Raw genomic sequence first — 17,156 nt, 5'->3', positions numbered from 1 at the left:
CTTTGACAATGACATTATTTTCATATTAAAATTTCAATTTACCAAATTCTAAATCATTGAACACATATGCATATACAGTATTTGGCATTTCCACCCCTTTTTATAATTTCTGATGCTGTGTTGCCTAATTATACTAGCCTCTACTATTGGGGCACCTTGAGCTTGCATAGTTCAATAATCCTTTAACAGTAAGAACAATCATCTTTTTGTACTAAAAAAACTCTCACCTCAGCAAGAAATGAAAACAAGTGATAGAGACCTTATTTCCCCTATCTGAAAGAATAAAAAGAAGAACCATACATATTTTTCACTGCCTCTTGAAAACGGAATTCATTAAAGCATTTCACCTAATATAGAAAATAAGGAAGATGACCTTATTTATTTATTTATTTATTTATTTATTTATTTATTTATTTATGAGACTTATATACCGCTTTAAGTGCAAGCACTCTTTAAGCGGTGTACACCAGTAAGCAATGTATATATATATATATTTACATTGCCCCCAACAATCTGGGTCCTCATTTTACCTACCCCAGAAGGATGGAAGGCTGAGTCAACCTTGAGCCAGTGAGATTTGAACTGCTGACCTGCTGAACACAGTCAGCTAAAGTGGCCTGCAGTACTGCACTCCAACTGCTGCGCCACCTCGACCTTGACAAAGAACAGATCTCTTACCAAAGCAATGAGGAGAACATTGCTTAAGCCCAAAACAAGAAGGTATGTGTAAATGTTTCATAACCAGTCACCAGCGCCCCAATTCACATGGATATAAGAGAGGGAAAGCATAATCGGATTTGGAAAATTATATTACTACAGTTCATCTTAAAAAAGAATAGTTTTAAAATTCTATAGAATTTATATTTTGGTATGTTCTATATTGTGGGGGTGATATCAAAATAGGCTAATTACAATACAATAGATACAGATTATTGCTATAGTGAAGAAAATAAATTCTGTTAAATGAAATTAGGAATATACATACATGGGTTTTGTGTGTACGTATACATGTATATAGACCTACGTACATATATACACGCACTACAACTTTTATCATTTTCATTGTGCTCATTACTTCAGTTTACAAAATTACTTACTTTGGACTAAAAGAAAGAAAAACCACAGTCTTCTGATAAGGTTGCAGTGTTCCTTCATTAGGAATGCAAGTAATCAAAGTTGAAACATCTGTTCCTTGATTTTCAGGATAATCTTTCAAAGCAGCATTTGAACTCTGCTGAATATCTGTGCCCTTTAAGAAAACATAAAATGAGTATGCTAAAAATTAATTACTCCATGTATTTACATGGATGTCTCATATATAAGATCAATAAACTTGCTGAAAAGGTAACAGTTATAAAAATGTGAACAAAACTTGTCACCAAGTCTAGACCCCACTAAACTTTCCTTTAAAAAATGGCTAGTATATTATTTTAAAAGTAATAAATGTCTACAATTATTATTCATCAACAAATGTCCATTGATATGACAGGCATGCACTTCAGAAATACCCAAACTATTACAACATTCATCTGGTGTATAAGATCCCTACAGCTTTCTCATGAAACCTTAAAAGTAAATAATAAAGTCATATAATATCAAAGCAATGGGTAAGTTTTAGTTCTACTTTAACATATTGTCCATGTTCATACCATTCACTTATTTGTGGGAGATGTCAGAAGTAAATTTGTGGACATTACTGGAATGAAATCTAAATCTGCCTTTTGAAATGGCTTTTGAACGCTTATATGAACTGTGTTTAAAAATACAACAAGCCCAAATCTGGCCTATAGTTATACTCTTACCTTTTCACATTATCAAGGGCAAGAATAATAGGAACTCTCATTTATATACAAATAATAGCCAAAATGTAAAAAGTAACAAACTTTGTTTGTCCTTTGATAGCTTCTAAGTATGACAGAGAAGAAAGGGAATTCTGCTGAAAAAAAGATAGGTGTTTAAAAGCAGGCCTAAAATCAAGAGTTTACTTACCATCTCTCCACCAACAGCATTATCCATCAAGACTGCCACCCAATCCACAGGCTCTGGACTTTTATTGTGAAGAATAACTTCTTCCATCTTGGAAGTTCCAAAGTAGACACATCCAAAATTAACACACTGAATAGTATTTGAGTGAGGCACACCTAAAACCTCAAGAACTTGTTCCACAATATTGGCTTTGATTTTTATCTCAGCAGTGGGTCCTCCCTGCAACTCCACACTTTGGATAACAATAGATAAAACGGAATTGTGAGCTTCAGGACAATCACAGTTTAAGATTAATAATGCCATATTAATCATTTGGAATTTAAGATTGTATTAGCATTTTTCACACACACACACATTTATAACTTATACTTATAACAGTTGCCTATTTGTAACATTCAATGTTTCTTATCAGAATAGTAAGTGCTCTTAATATTACATAATATTAGAAGAGTTATAACTGAATTAATTCTTCATTATCCCCAATTTGGAATAATAAAGGAAACACCAAATTTCAATATAAGAAGGATTTTTAAATGAGGCTTCAAATTAGATTTTACTTAGAATTGGAGTTTACCGTTGCATTCTACCTAAATAAAATTAAACAGTCTGATTTAATTAAACTGTAATACCCAATGTACTGAGCTGTCATATAATTTATTGAAGTAACAGCCATCCATTCTTTAGATAGGAAATTGAGTAGTATGCAACAAAAAGATTCTATCATTCACTCAAATTGTTCTTATTACATAGACTGCACTTGAATTGGCAATACTTTTACTTACTTCAATGACTCAAGTAACTAAACATATCTATGCAGTGAAAGGGCAAAGAACACTACAGAATAAGGCATATGCTTCTATTTATTTATATGTATCATAAAGTTTAATTCAAGAAGTAAATCAAAAGAGACAACACTGCAATTTAAATATACTGCACTTACGTGGCTAGTTGATTAATTATTTTTGGTACATCGGTACATATCTCCACTTTAATCAATTTCATTGTTTTTGGTTCTATCACGCCACTGATTGGTGCAATAATAATAGGAACATTTCCTCTGTATTTTATGTCAAATGTACCTTAAAATATAAAAATTAAATAAATTAAAAACAAAACCATCTAGTCAATACACATAAAATTATGTACTAATCTTTTTGCCTCCAATGATAAAAGGATCACAATAACAGCATAATAAGATGCATCATCATCAAGAGATCTCATCAAGGTTGTCTATCTTCCTCAGCTATTTCTCCTCAGTCATATTGTAAGACATCATTCTAAGTTTATAAAAAGTACAATCTTTCTTCAGATACTGTTAATGTATACTTATACATTCCTCTGAGGTAAAGCTAACAATAAATGTTAATCCCAAGTAATCACACAACTCAAGAATGTAGTACTGCAGGCTAATTCTGCCCACAGCCAGGAGTTCAATCCAGACAAATTCAAGGTTGATTCAGCCTTCCATCCTTTCAAGGGCAGTAAAATGAGGACCCAGATTGTTGGAGGCAATATGCTGACAATGTAAATTGCTCAGAGAGCGCTGTAAAGCACTATGCAGTGATATATAAGTCTAAGTACTATTGCTATGCTTTAACTTTATATGAAAACTAAACATTTAAGCCTGTCCATTCCTTCTACCCTATTTGTAATGGCAGTTTGCAAATCCCCCTTCCAAGATATTACAGGAGAGGAAATGCCAAAATAATGATATTGTCCTTACTCTGGAATACTCTATTCCCTGCTTACACTTTGGACAGCAGTGAAGACTGCTTTTCCAATAAGCTTTCAAGGCAGAGGATGCTAGTTAACTGGAAATTGCTGCTTATGGGAGTTTATCATTTGATATCATTTGCATGATGTAATATATCTTAATTTTTCATTCATAAGAGGACAAAAGACCAATGTCAAACCATCACAAGTGCCAGCCCTTTTGTACATCCATTGTGAGTTGAATGTACAAACAAAAACGTCATTGTGCTGTCACTCTATTTTTGTCATTTTAACAAAAATTATCAGGTTCTATGATGCATCTGAACATGTTTTTACTATTTTTATTATTTTTACCTGTAAGCCATTTAGCATTAGCTACTTATAATTCATGCATAAGTAAAAATCATTTTCAATGATTTTTATTGAAATTTAAAAATACAAAGATAAAAAACTAATGCAAATTAAGAAAAATACAAAAAACAAAAAAGCAAAAAGTGCAAAGAGAAAAAAGAATGTGGGAAGGCTGGAAGAAATATGTAAAAGAGAGTGGAAAATATTAAAAAATACTTCTCTCTTCATCAACACAAATACATTTTCAGTAAATTAGCAATGTTAGAACAATGACTTCGCTAATATTTTAACCTAACCTTTCATCCTATCTATCTATGTATCTATCTAAGAAATAAATAAATTTCATATTACTTTGATGTGACTTAACCTAATTTTCTCTAAAAATACAAAAAAAAATGTTCCATATTTTGTATCTATAAGCAAATATTTAAACCCTGACCGTTCAAGGAATCAGAAAAGATCAAGAGCTACCAGAAACAACATACTGAAATTTAATCCTTTCAAATAATATCCCAGAAATTTCTTATCATTTTCTCTTCATCTCTCCTCAGAAACTCCTTTGCAAATATAACACTTTTCTTCTCTAAAACTACAACAAAAAATCTTTTATTTTCATATCTTATCTATAAACAAATATTTAAAGTCTCATCTTTCAGTCCTTATTTTAAAAAGAAAAAGCTGCTAGAAAAAAATACACATTTTAATTTTGGTTGAATAATCCAATTTTATAAATCTTTTTTTTTTTACTTTTGAAATCTTGATGTTTACTCCTTTAAAATCATCTGTCTGAAGTCGATATCTTTTCATTCTTGCTTCTTTTCTCAGGACCTTCTTCAGAAGTATAACCTATCTCTTTTGTAATTCCAAAATAAAAGACTTATTTCGACAACTTTCTTGACATCCACACTTCTAAGTCATTTTTCTGATTATTTGTGTAAACTATTAAAATATCAGCCACTTTTATTTATAAATTCAGTATATCTTTCACATCATTCTTGTAATCTGTCAGTTTTAAATCCATATCCAAAACAGCCCGATTCTCAGTTGTATCATCTTCTATCTCCTCTTTTGAGCCCATTATTATACAATCTGAAAAGGAAGTTCTGAGTACCTTGTTGACAAAAATCCTTGAATTCTCCCAGAGTTAAAATACTTTTCTCCATTCTATATTAGTGTGACATCTTCTTTAATTTAAATCTTGAGTCATGGTTGCTTTTAATAACCTGCCGCCAAAGTCTCCTTTTATCATGTTTTTCTCTACTCCACATTTTCCCAGTGAAAAGATTTCTTACACTTAAATTCAGATTCTTTCTATATTTTGATAACATTCTGAACAAACCACAGGAAATATTTTTAAAATTATTTCATAATTTTATTTCCAGTCAATCTGGCCCTTAGTCCATTTCAAAACTTTTCATAATCAAGCTTCTAATCTCCTTTTTGCTGCTTATTTCCAAATAAGAGTTTTTTTCTTTAATTTCTTAAACTTACATGAAACTTCTTTCACTAAGGATCAAAGGAAAATCACCAATGTAATTAATATAGAGAGATTATATAGAAATTAACTTTTTAATCATATTCTCTTTATATATATTTACATCATTCATTGGGTCATACAACATTAACCTGGGTTAAGTGACTAATCTGTCATTTTTCAATTCTTCATTTTTCTTCAACTGGGGCACCTATTTATGGCTATGGACTGCATGATGGGGAAAAGTATTTAAAAAAGTATAAAAAGTGGCTCATGCACTAGAACAGGGCTTTTCAACCTTTTCACCCATTGTACCACTTTTATGATATGGCAACATCCGAGTACCACCAGTTGCCTAGCAAGGTGTCAAAAACTTGATGACCCCCCCCCAAAAAAAGGAAAAAAGTGATAAAGTACAGGTAGTCCTCGACTTACAACAGTTCTCTTAGTGACTGTTCGAAATTACAATGGCACTGAAAAAGTGCCCCCCAAGCCACAGCCAAGCGAGACACCTGCCTGCCCGCCCGGCCACGCTCTTCCTCCTGTCCAAGGTTTGCATTGTTGTGAACATTTCTGTTGAGGATTGGCAGCGGGGGTGGGGTGGGGGGAGTGTTTGGTTTTTATTCCCATCTGCTGGGTGGTTGCAGCAGGTTTTGGTCACTTCACATGATCCTGGGACACTGTGATCATCATAAATATGAATCAGTTGCCAAGCATCTGAATGTAAATCACAAGACTCTGGAGATGCTGCAACATTCCAGCTGATTGGTGCTTCTTCAGGGCTCAGCAAAAGCACCAGGATCAGTGCCGAGCTCCAGCTGGAGCCTGGCACTGATCTTGGCGCTTTTGCTGAGCCCTGACAGCCCTGCAGTTCCAGCCATTTCTCGCTCAGGGTTGTGCGGTGCTGCCACTGGTTCAACTCATTCCCCTCCCCCTCTACCACTTTTCTAGGATGGTCGCATACCACCTGCCAGGTGCCAATGTACCACAGGTGGTACCCGTACCACTGGTTGAAAAGCCCTGCACTAGAACATTGTTGCTACAGAGATTTCACTGTGCAATCATTCATAAAAGCATTTGCCAGGGATAAACAGCAGATTCAAGATTTGATAATATATTGATGGTTGAGATACACTATCATAAAATAAACCAGTTTCATATTTTGACTAAGCACTTAGTCTTTACATAATGTATGCCACAGTTCAAATCTAGTTAATATCCTAAATAAAAGTACAATATGGTTTATTATGTCGCATGAGATAACCAAAGCTATGTCCAGCCATTGAGCTATGTCATATTGTCATTTGTTTTTGCTTTGATGGGTTCATATTTCATGGTGAACCAAAAATAAATTACATTATGATTTGTCTACGTGTACAGCTAGCTAAATACACTAAACTCTATAAAAATATTTACCTGGGGATGATCCATAGTTTGTAATTTTAGTTACTGCATGTATTATTTTACTGTTCGCAATCACTGTTCCAAAATTTATCTCAGGTTCAATTTCTAAGAAACAACATGGACGTAATCTGCAAAAAAAATGTATTTTATTGGTTTTATATCATTTTATTGATTTAATTTTTAAATACATTTCAAGGGAAATAAAGTATTTTGGGATTTTTTCAACAGATACACTAACTACTTATGTTGCTATGTTTTTAAGTATTGTAAGCACAATGAAATCATATTAATTTGCAACTATATTTTATTTAGCTTGAAATTTTTGTATGTCAAAATATTTAATACTTATTGCCTATTTCTATTCAAGATAATAATTTAGTACACAATTAATACCTGAAATATCACCATCGTTTTGGTACTATTACAGTGGGACCTCAGTACTCAACTGCTTTGAAACACATCAAATTTGCTACTCAATGCATTTTGATGCGAAAATTTTACCCCAATATTCATCGTTTGTTTGGTGCTCAATGTACAAACTAGAACTTGTTGATGTCAGCTGCCTTGTGACTCACTACATTATTCCTTATGGGAAAAATTTGTTTGGTACTTGTATTTGGTTCTCATTGTGCCTTCTGATTAACAATGGGTACCAAAAGTACCACTGTAAATTAATTCAGTATTACATAAACTCACAGTACTTGGTATAAGAGACACTGCCATATTTCACACATAACAAAGCAGATTAAACAAAGCACATTAAATTAAGAACCTGAAACTGCATGTTAGCAGTCACAAGCACTTATAAGTAAGGTTAATGTTTTTTTTCCACCTGATTGGCCTTGCACAGACAAAATGGAGGAACAGTCAGAACAAGCTTTGTTCCACATTAGTGCAAGACCAATGGACTGCTTCAGAACAACGAAGATTGAGACCCCCTGAAATATATAGATTAAAATTTTAATTATTAAATGCGGTGTATTTTTTTCTCATCCAATGCTACTCTAATTAGATAATTAGGTTTAGCTGGAAGTCACAAAACATTATTTTAGAGCTCTGCAGAGCCACAAAGTTTAAGAACTTCCTGTTTTAAAACAAACTAATCATCACAATAAACTAAGCTAAAGTTTTGCTCATTTGTTAGGGTTTAGTGTGCAAATGCTTGCCAAATATTTAACCAACAGTATAGTTTTATGTTGAAATGCCATACCCAATCAGAGGAATTTCAATTACTTTTTTTTCTACATGAAGGAGGAGCCTATCATGAAGGTCTTCCTCACTGTCCGGATGATATTCCACAGTGGCTGTTATGTAAAGGCCAGAAGCAACAGGTTTCTTTGGATTTTCCACAATTAGTTTAAACTGCAAAATTAATAAACCATTCAATTTTACAAATGTTATCTGAACATGAGGATCTTCACCACCATACAACTATCACTCAGCAAATTATAGTGCAAATAAAGATTTTTTAAACGGAACATTTTTCTTTTAGTTACATGATGTATTCTGGCAACAACTAGTGCAAAACAGGATGGATGGACAGACAGATATAGGAAACAATACTGCAAGAGAAAGTACTGTGGTAAGGAGTGTGAAACTATCATAAACATAGGAAACATACAACAAAAATGAAAGAGGAAGTACCAATTAGGAAGATCACCTGCTTTTTTAAAGGGACTGTAATCTCATTCATGCCTCTTATTCTCTTTGAACTATTTACCCTGTAATATCTTGTAAGATTCTTTCCCAAACTTACACCCTGCAGATATCTTGTATCTTTTCCAGCCACTGAGTTTTATGCCTGTATTAGACTGGTGATGGCATAGTAATAGATCTAGCACCAGATTCAAAAATTGTATAATAAACCTGCATTACTAGACAATATTGTGCTGATGCAAAGTTATGTATTTCCTACCTTTGAATTTTAACTTTTTATTGACTGAATTCTTATTTCATCTAACCATTGAACTACCTTTGTTCGAGATTGTAGACATGTTTCTAACCTATAAATAACTGGGGGAACGAAAACTATTCCCCCTTCATATACTAATCTTAGTGCAAGAAATAATAATCATGGCTCTTCAAAAACAATTCGTGAATTACTAAAAGCCAACATGGGTTTGTCAAAAACAGATCATGCCAGACAAATCTTACTGCATTCTTTGACCAAGTGACAAAATTAGTGGATCAGAGGAATGCTGTGGATATAATTTACTTGGACTTCAGTAAGGCATTTGATAAAGTAGATCACAACCTACTACTTGATAAGATAGAAAAATGTGGATTAGACAGCATCACCACCAGATGGATCCGTAGCTGGCTGACCAGCCGTACTCAGTGTGTGGTCCTCAATGGAACCGCATCTACATGGAGGGAAGTGTGTAGTGGGGTGCCCCAAGGCTCTGTTCTGGGCCCAGTGCTCTTCAACATCTTCATCAACGATTTGGACGAGGGGATAGATGGGGAAATCATCAAATTTGCAGACGACACCAAACTGGCAGGAATAGCCAACACTCCAGAAGACAGGCTGATACAGGAGGATCTGGCCAGACTTGAACACTGGGCGCTATCTAACAAAACGAAAAGTAAGGTTCTACATTTAGGCATGAAAAATCAAATGTACAGGTATAATATAGGGGGTACCTTGCTCAATAGTAGTAACTGTGAGAGGGACTTCGGAGTCCTAGTGGACAATCACTTAAATATGAGCCAGCAGTATGCTGCAGCTGCCAAAAAGGTCAACACAGTGCTGGGCTTCATTAACAGAGGGATAGAATCAAGATCACATGAAGGATTGACTTCCGGTTCCGGTTCGCGGCATCTCTAGTCGCACGGGGAGACTCGTCTCCTCGTCGGCTAGCTTTCCCTCCGCCGGCAGACCCTTATGCGGGTCCAAAGTCGCCCTGGAGGGCGCGACTTCTGTCGAGGAGGCTCTGCTCGGCAGCTGAGGAGCGGCGGCTCTCTCAGCTGTCCGAGACATCTCTGAGGGCTGACGGAGAAGATTGGCCAGTAAAATGGCCGATCACTCTGCTGCTTCAAACCGCAAGTCAAAGAACATCTAAGCTATAAGAACCCCCCGTGGTAAATCCGGGTGAGATTCTCTCTATTCTATTTTGTTTTTGCTACCTGAAAGAGCCTTTTCGGAATTATTTCCCTGGCTTGAAAAGGCAGCTTCTACATTTTTCTGGGAAGAAAGGCGTTCTATAAAAATAGAACAAAATTCTAAAGACTATATTTACTTTTATATTTTTGGGGGTACAGAAAAAAAAAATTCTGTTCTTTTCCTCTTTTTCTAAGAACTGTACTATCATCCTATGCTGGAAGATTATTTTTCACATTATACTTTAAAAGAAAGAAAAAGGGAAATGGCATTTGGAAAAGACCTTTTTTAACTTACGGAGGACATCTAGTGGCGAAAATTTAATACTGCAGCCTCTGGTTACTTGGTCTGAAGACAACTGACCTTCCTTTTGAAGAGGAAAGATAAGCTGGGTAACTGTGGGAACTGTGGGGGTGGATATTGCCTAAATTATATTAAATATAGCCTCCACAAAAAAAGAAAAAAGAGACTCTTTTTAATTACTATCAAAATGGAGAAACCTCAGTCACATTTAAACTGTACACTTATATTGGAAAAGATCTATGAGGCTACCGCAGAAATATGTGCTACAATGAAAAAGTTTACTACAGAACTAAGATCTAGGGATTTCACTTCAAATGTTCAAATGGACGTCCAGGCTATATCTGACTATGGTATAAATCAAAATATATTAGAAGAGGAATTAAGAGAGATAAAAGAGGAACTTATTCTATCTTACAAACCTTCCATCTGCAACTCTGAGGAACTGAAGAAGCAAAAACTGAGATTTCAAACTACAAAGCAACGACCCTTCAAGGAGGAGACATACAGACGTCTAATGCAGAGGATGTGATTGTTATTACTGCAAAGGCTACAGCAAGCAACAAAGACAGATCTACTGGCTGAAAGGGAAGTGTCCCTATGGAAACCTGCTTGGCACAGGAAAATAGCCAGAATTAGACTGAAAAGAGAAATTTAAAAGTGTGTAATGGATTTAAAGGCAATGTTTGATTTATGGATTGTTTTAAGGATTATGATTTAGAGTTAGAAGCAAGAAAAAATATAAACATATATATATGAGGGTGACTTTTAGAAAAGATATTTTAAATAGCTTAAGAATACTTTTTGGAATAACAGATTTATTTGATAAAAATTATGTGTTGGAATTGAAAAAATGTTTATTTTTTAGATTGGGATGGTTTTAATAATTAATGGAGTGTTTTAACTTAGATGATTTTTTTGTACAATAACATAGATGTGATAAGGTATCACAATTAATTGGATGAAATTTGAAGTTTCTGAAATGAATTGAAGTGAATTAACATTATTTTTTAATTAAGATAGCTATTGTATAATGGAAGAAGACATAAATGAGATTGGTGATAAAAAGAGGGATGAGAGAAATTAAGAACTAGAATATATCTGGAAGGGATACCTGAATTGACAACTTGTTGAGTTAAAGTGAAATTTGATTTTGGTAATTGTAAACTGATAAAGTTTTAGAACAGGTTTAGTAGTGATGGAGATTTGGTTTAGAAATGGAATGTTTTGAATGTATTATGTTATTTGAGGGAAATGGAAAGGAGATTGTGAATGTATTGAGTTGAGTTGTTTATTCATGTTTTTATTCTGAAGTGTCTGATTGCCCAAATACCACAGTGTGTCCTGAGTACTTTTTCTTAGAAATTAAAAAACCAATAAAATATTTTCAAAATAAAAAAAAGATCACGTGAAGTATTAATACCACTTTACGATGCCTTGGTAAGGCCACACTTGGAATACTACATCCAGTTTTGGTCACCACGATGTAAAAAAGATGTTGAGATTCTAGAAAGAGTACAGAGAAGAGCAACAAAGATGATTAGGGGACTGGAGGCTAAAGCATATAAGGAAAGGCTGCTGGAATTGGGTATGTCTAGTTTAATGAAGAGAAGCACGAGGGGGGACATGATAGCAGTATTCCAATATCTCAGGGGCTGCCACAAAGAAGAGGCAGTCAAGCTATTTTCCAAGGCTCCTGAAGGCAGGACAAGAAGCAACGGAAGGAAACTAATCAAGGAGAGAAGCAACCTAGAACTAAGGAGAAACTTCCTGACAGTTAGAACAATTAACCAGTGGAACAACCTGCCTCCAGAAGTGGTGAATGCTCCAACACTGGAAGTTTTTAAGAACAGACTGGACAGCCATTTGTCTGAAATGGTATAGGGTTTCCTCCCTGAGCAGGGGGTTGGACTAGATGACCTCCAGGGCCCCTTCCAACTTTATATTGTTGTTATTATTATTGTTGTTGTTGTTGTTGTTATGGATCATCGCACAGTCAGCCAGACGTTTAGACTGGATTTGGCATTTTGTCTATCAATCGAGTCCTTACCCAGGACCTGGGATAGGCAGATATGGATGTTTGATGGTATTACAGGTATCGTCACAGGATGGAAGCAGTTCCTAGTAAGGCCACCTTTTGCAATTGACTAATAGCGAATTTGTCAATACCAATGGTGTTCAAGTGGTGCTCCAGTTGTTTTGGGATTGCACCCAAGGCGCCTTTGACTATTGGTACTATCCTTGCTTGCTTTTGCCACAGTCTTTCTATTTCTGTTTGTAGGTCTTTGTATTTTGTTATCTTCTCCAGTTCTTTCTCGTCAATTCTGCTGTCTCCAGGCACTGCCACGTCCACTATCCAGACTTTTTTGTCTTTCTTATCGACAATTGTTAAGTCTGGGGTGTTATGTTGCAGGTGCTTGTCTGTTTGAATTCTGAAGTCCCAGAGCAGTTTAATTTTATCATTTTCTATGACTTTCTCTATTTTATGATCCCACCAGTTTTTGCTTACAGGCAAATGATATTTTTTGCAGATCTTCCAGTGCACCATTGTTGCTACTTTGTCATGCCGCTGCTTGTAATCAGTCTGTGCAATCTTCTTGCAACAGCTTACCCGGTGGTCCACTGTTTCTTCAGCTTCTTTGCATAGGCGGCACTTACTGTCTGTTGCTGTCTTCTCAATTTTGACTTTGTATGCATTTGTCCTTAAGGCTTGGTCTTGTGCAGCCAGGTCGGTTTCTTTCTTCAATTTTCCTGCTCTCAGCCATTGCCAGGTTTGATTATTATCTGCTTTCCCAGCTATTTTTTTAATGTATTGGCCATGTAGTGCTTTGTCTTCCCATGCCTCTATTCTGTTCTTCATTTGGTCTTTCTTGTAGGCCAGTTTGTCTCTCCAGTAGTCAGTAAGCCTTCCTGATATACTAATTTCAGTGCATCTTCATCATTGTTCTTCAGATATTGTTCCAAAGCCATTTTTTCTTCTTCAACCATCTGATGTACTTGTAGCATTCCACACCCACCTATTTGCCTTGGTAGATAAAGTCTGTCAATGTCACTGCATGGATGAAAGGCATGATTCATTGTCATTATTTTTCTGGTCTTCCTATCCATTGCTTTTAGTTCTGCTTGAGTCCAGTCCACTATTCCAGCTGTGTACCTAATGACTGGAATTGCCCAGGTGTTGATTGCCTTTATGGTATTTCCTCCATTGAGTTTGGACTTTAAGATCTTCTTCACTCTCTTGATGTATTCACCTCTAATCTTTTTCTTGACTTCAGTGTGCTTGATGCTGTCAGCTTGAAGGATACCCAAGTATTTGTAGTAATCTTCCTCATCCAGACTCTTAATGTTATTTTCGTGGGGCATCTTGATTCCTTCAGTTTTCACTACTTTTCCTTGTTTGATAGTAAGTGTGGTACATTTGTCCAAGCCAAACTCCATAACAATATCTTGGCTATATATACGGACAGTGCATATAGCAGCGATTCTATTTCAGATGATGTTTTCCCATACAGCGAGCAGCGATTCTATTTCAGATGATGTTTTTCCATACAGCTTCAGATCATCCATGTAAAGGAGATGTGATAGTCTGGTAGATGTTTTTGATGTTTGATAGCCATGTCCTGAGTTATTCAGTATTGTTGACAGAGGAAACAGTGCAATAACAAATAGTAATGGTGATAATGAATCTCCTTGAAATATTCCTCTCTTGATATTAACTTCTCCCAGCCTCTCACCATTGATCTGCAACTGTGTCTTCCATTGTGCCATCGATATTTGCACAAATTTTCTGATGTTTCTACTGACTCCTGTTATTTCTAGGCACTTGATTATCCAGTCATGTGGCAGAGAGTCAAATACCTTTTTGTAGTCAATCCATGCCACATTCAGGTTGGTCTTTTTCTTGCAGTTTTCCAAGATCATTTTGTCTATTAGAAGTTGATCTTTTGTTCCTCTGCTATTGGGGCGGTTTCCTTTCTGCTCAGGTGGAAAGAGATTGTTTTCTACTAGATGCTGTTGTACTGCATCAGCTACTACACCAGTTAGTAATTTGAAAGTTGTTGGTAAGCAGGTAATTGGCCTGTAGTTGCCTGGTGTTGCCCCTTTTGTTGGATTTTTCATTATTAGGTAGGCTTTCCCAGTTGTTAGCAACTTTTCAATTTCTCCTCCTTGTAGTATATTGTTGAACTGCTTGGCAATGAGTGGGTGTATAACAGTTAGATGTTTCAGCCAAAACCCATGCAGTTCATCTTCACCTGGTGCTGACCAATTTTTGATTTTCCTTGCTTTTTTTTCTATCATTTTTGTTGTTATTACTAGTTCTTTCATTTCAACTTCTGTTTTATTTGCATCCACCTCTTTTAACCAAGCTGCATCCTTGTTGTATTTCTTTGGGTTATCCCATATCTGCTTCCAGAACTGCACTGTTTCTTCCTTGTCAGGTACTGACTGATTCCTTGCAGTTTCTCCATTGATGGATTGATAGAAACGTTTCTGATTGGATTGAAGTTGGAGGTTCTGCCTATAGTTTGCAATTCGAGCTTCATATCTATTGATTTTCCTGGCTATAGCTGTTATTTGTTGCTTTATTATTTCCAGTGCTTCCTTGATCTTCCTTGTTTCTAAGTGGTATTTCTTGATTAGGTATTCTTTGGTCTTCTTGTTCTTCAGCTTCTTTTCTGTCATCTGTTCTAGCTTGCTTGCTTGTGATCTTAACTTGCTGATCTTATTTTCTAGTCTAACCTTCCATTTTTCTGGTGCAGTTTGTTTTTCTTCTTTGTTGATTTTGCATCCCAGGTATTCAGTTATAACTGCAGCTGTGCTGTACATTAGTTGGTTTGTTTCTTGCAGTAAATTGGTGCTTATACTTGATAGTGCAATATTTGCATCTTTTAATGCTTGCGCTAGCTGTTTCTTTGGAACAAGCTTCAGTGCAGGCAGCCTTATTCTGTTGTTTTTGTGCTGTTCCAGATGCTCAGTTATTCTTCATTTCAGTTCTTTTGTTTCTTTAGTTAGAGGGTTTTGTTCTTCCTGAGGAAGAGATACCTGGTTTCCAAATGAGAACAGTTGTATATCTTATTTTTTATTATTATTATTACTATTATTATATTAATTCCAGTAACCCACTCAGTATTCTTCCCCCCCCCCCCTTTAAGTAGGCTTCTTTCCCAAAGATGGACACCAAATTAAAGGTTTGTTGCCAAAGAGGTTTCTCATTAAGACTCATTAGGTTTGATGCTGCCGAAACAAAACTAACTCCGTCCAATATGATACCGGCTAAAAAAAGAGTTTGTCCGGAGCTTACAGAAATAGCTAATTTCACGGTAAAGCAGCAGGGCATTCCCAAGCCTCAGTCAGGTCCTGACTAAGATTTCTAACTTCTTCGCTCCACTCCCTTGGCTGAGACTGCCTTGTTCCCGTCCCACCTGAGGCCGTTCCGGAGGTAGTAAATGAAGCGAACAGCTGCGTGTCTGCAGGTTTTGGACGCTGAGCAGCGCTCTGTAACAACTGCCTGGCATCGCATCCACGAAACGTAGCTCGGGCGGCGTAATGCGCACTCCGTCGACGTCCATGGATCCGCAGCTTCCCTGCTCGCCTCCGCGGGAGCTCATGGCGGCCTCTAAGCGAGCCAGCTTCGTGCACCGCGAGTCCGTGTCTCCAAGGAGACGCAAGCTTCTTTTGCACACAGCGGCTGGAGAGCTGTTGCCCCGCAACCGGAATCCGTATTCTGATTGGCGACTAAGGCTTCAAACTGAAACTCCGCCCGTGAACGCGGAGCTTCTAATAGAAGGGAATCCTTGTCCTGCAAAGAGAAAGATTCGGCTGTTCAATAACAAGCTAAGCAGAAACGCTGCACATGAGTGATTGGGGGGGGGGAGCTTTATTTTGGTGTTTGTTACTCCCGCCGTTTTATGTTCTAGAAACAAAGGCATCTCTGAAGGCACAATCATGTACTATAAAGTAAGGACAAGAATCTGACCAACTGGAATTTCTGCTCAGTGATCCCGATGGCTTTCTCTTAATCACAGAAGTATTGAATATATGATTCAGTGATAGATGAGATATAACAACCAACTACAGGTAATCTTCGACTTACAACAGTTCATTTAGTAACCGATCAAAATTACAATGGCACTGAAAAAAAAGTGACAACAATTTTTCACACTTAGGACCACTGAAACACCCTGTAATCAAAATTAAGACACTTGGCAACTGACTCATTTTATGACGGTTGCAGTGTCCTGGAGTCATGCGATCACCTTTTATAAGCTGCTGGGTTATAAAATGAGAAATGGGAAAAACAGATTTACTTAACTATTACTAACTTAATAACTGCAGTGATTCATTTAACAACTGATAAAGGTTGTAAAATGGAGTAAAACTCACTTCACAAATATTTCACTTAGCAACAGAAATTTTGGGCTCAATTGTGGTGGTAGGTTGAGGACTACCTGTACAACATAATACATTAATAATTATAAGAGGAAGAGAGAGCAATCTTACATATTTTTTCTTAATCCATGTTTTTTAGATTCCTGGTAACATTTTCAGAAGCTCTGTTATTACCTTTTTCCTAAGGCTGAGACAGTGACCAGCTCATGTTCACTCTGTTGTCTATATACATTTTCTGGTTCTGTAGCCTTATGAATTTCCATCCCAAAAAGGATTTCCAGTGTGCTTTGCCTACGAATTAAAAGTGGAAGAACAGAAATGTTGGTCACCCACTACATATACATGGCTTCTCCATACTAGTGATGTTGCTTTCTCTCAATTTCATTGAAGCCTAATCCTAACCTTACATGAATCTCCAACCAAATAGGATCTCCTAAT

At 36.2% G+C, this 17,156-nt stretch overlaps 2 protein-coding genes across 2 annotated transcripts in view; both read right to left on the bottom strand.

Annotated features, from left to right (window-relative positions):
- CFAP47 (cilia and flagella associated protein 47) overlaps positions 1–1,063 on the bottom strand; it is a 184,418-nt gene extending 183,355 nt beyond the window's left edge. Inside the window, exon 1 of the mRNA XM_039329589.1 lies at positions 1,025–1,063. Within this exon, the coding sequence (XP_039185523.1) occupies positions 1,025–1,063 (39 nt within the window). The remainder of the gene's footprint in view (positions 1–1,024) is intronic.
- Positions 1,064–1,093: 30 nt separating this feature from the next.
- LOC120301867 (cilia- and flagella-associated protein 47-like) lies at positions 1,094–16,954 on the bottom strand. Its single transcript, XM_039329588.1, has 7 exons — positions 16,893–16,954; positions 15,752–16,128; positions 8,139–8,290; positions 6,941–7,056; positions 2,927–3,065; positions 1,990–2,218; positions 1,094–1,249 (listed from the first exon to the last, which is right to left on the bottom strand). Exons 2-7 carry the CDS (start codon positions 15,935–15,937, stop codon positions 1,094–1,096), a joined length of 978 nt encoding a protein of 325 aa, XP_039185522.1. The 5' UTR covers positions 15,938–16,128; positions 16,893–16,954.
- Positions 16,955–17,156: the final 202 nt, after the last annotated feature.

The sequence above is a fragment of the Crotalus tigris genome, unplaced genomic scaffold, assembly GCF_016545835.1.
Source record: "Crotalus tigris isolate CLP2741 ecotype Arizona unplaced genomic scaffold, ASM1654583v1 scf7180000024401.5802323, whole genome shotgun sequence".
NCBI classification, from domain to species: Eukaryota; Metazoa; Chordata; class Lepidosauria; order Squamata; family Viperidae; genus Crotalus; species Crotalus tigris.
The sequence above is the reverse complement of the archived record's forward strand: the minus strand, read 5'-3'. Positions and strand labels throughout refer to the sequence as shown.

Coding starts and splice junctions, on each gene's coding strand:
- LOC120301867 (XM_039329588.1), bottom strand. CDS start 15,937: ATGAGCTCCCGCGGAGGCGAGCAGGGAAGCTGCGGATCCATGGACGTC. Junction 3,066..6,940: donor AAACTATGGATCATCCCCAG/GTAAATATTTTT, acceptor TTATATTTTAAG/GTACATTTGACATAAAATAC. Junction 1,250..1,989: donor ATGCTGTTGGTGGAGAGATG/GTAAGTAAACTC, acceptor GTTTTCTTAAAG/GGCACAGATATTCAGCAGAG.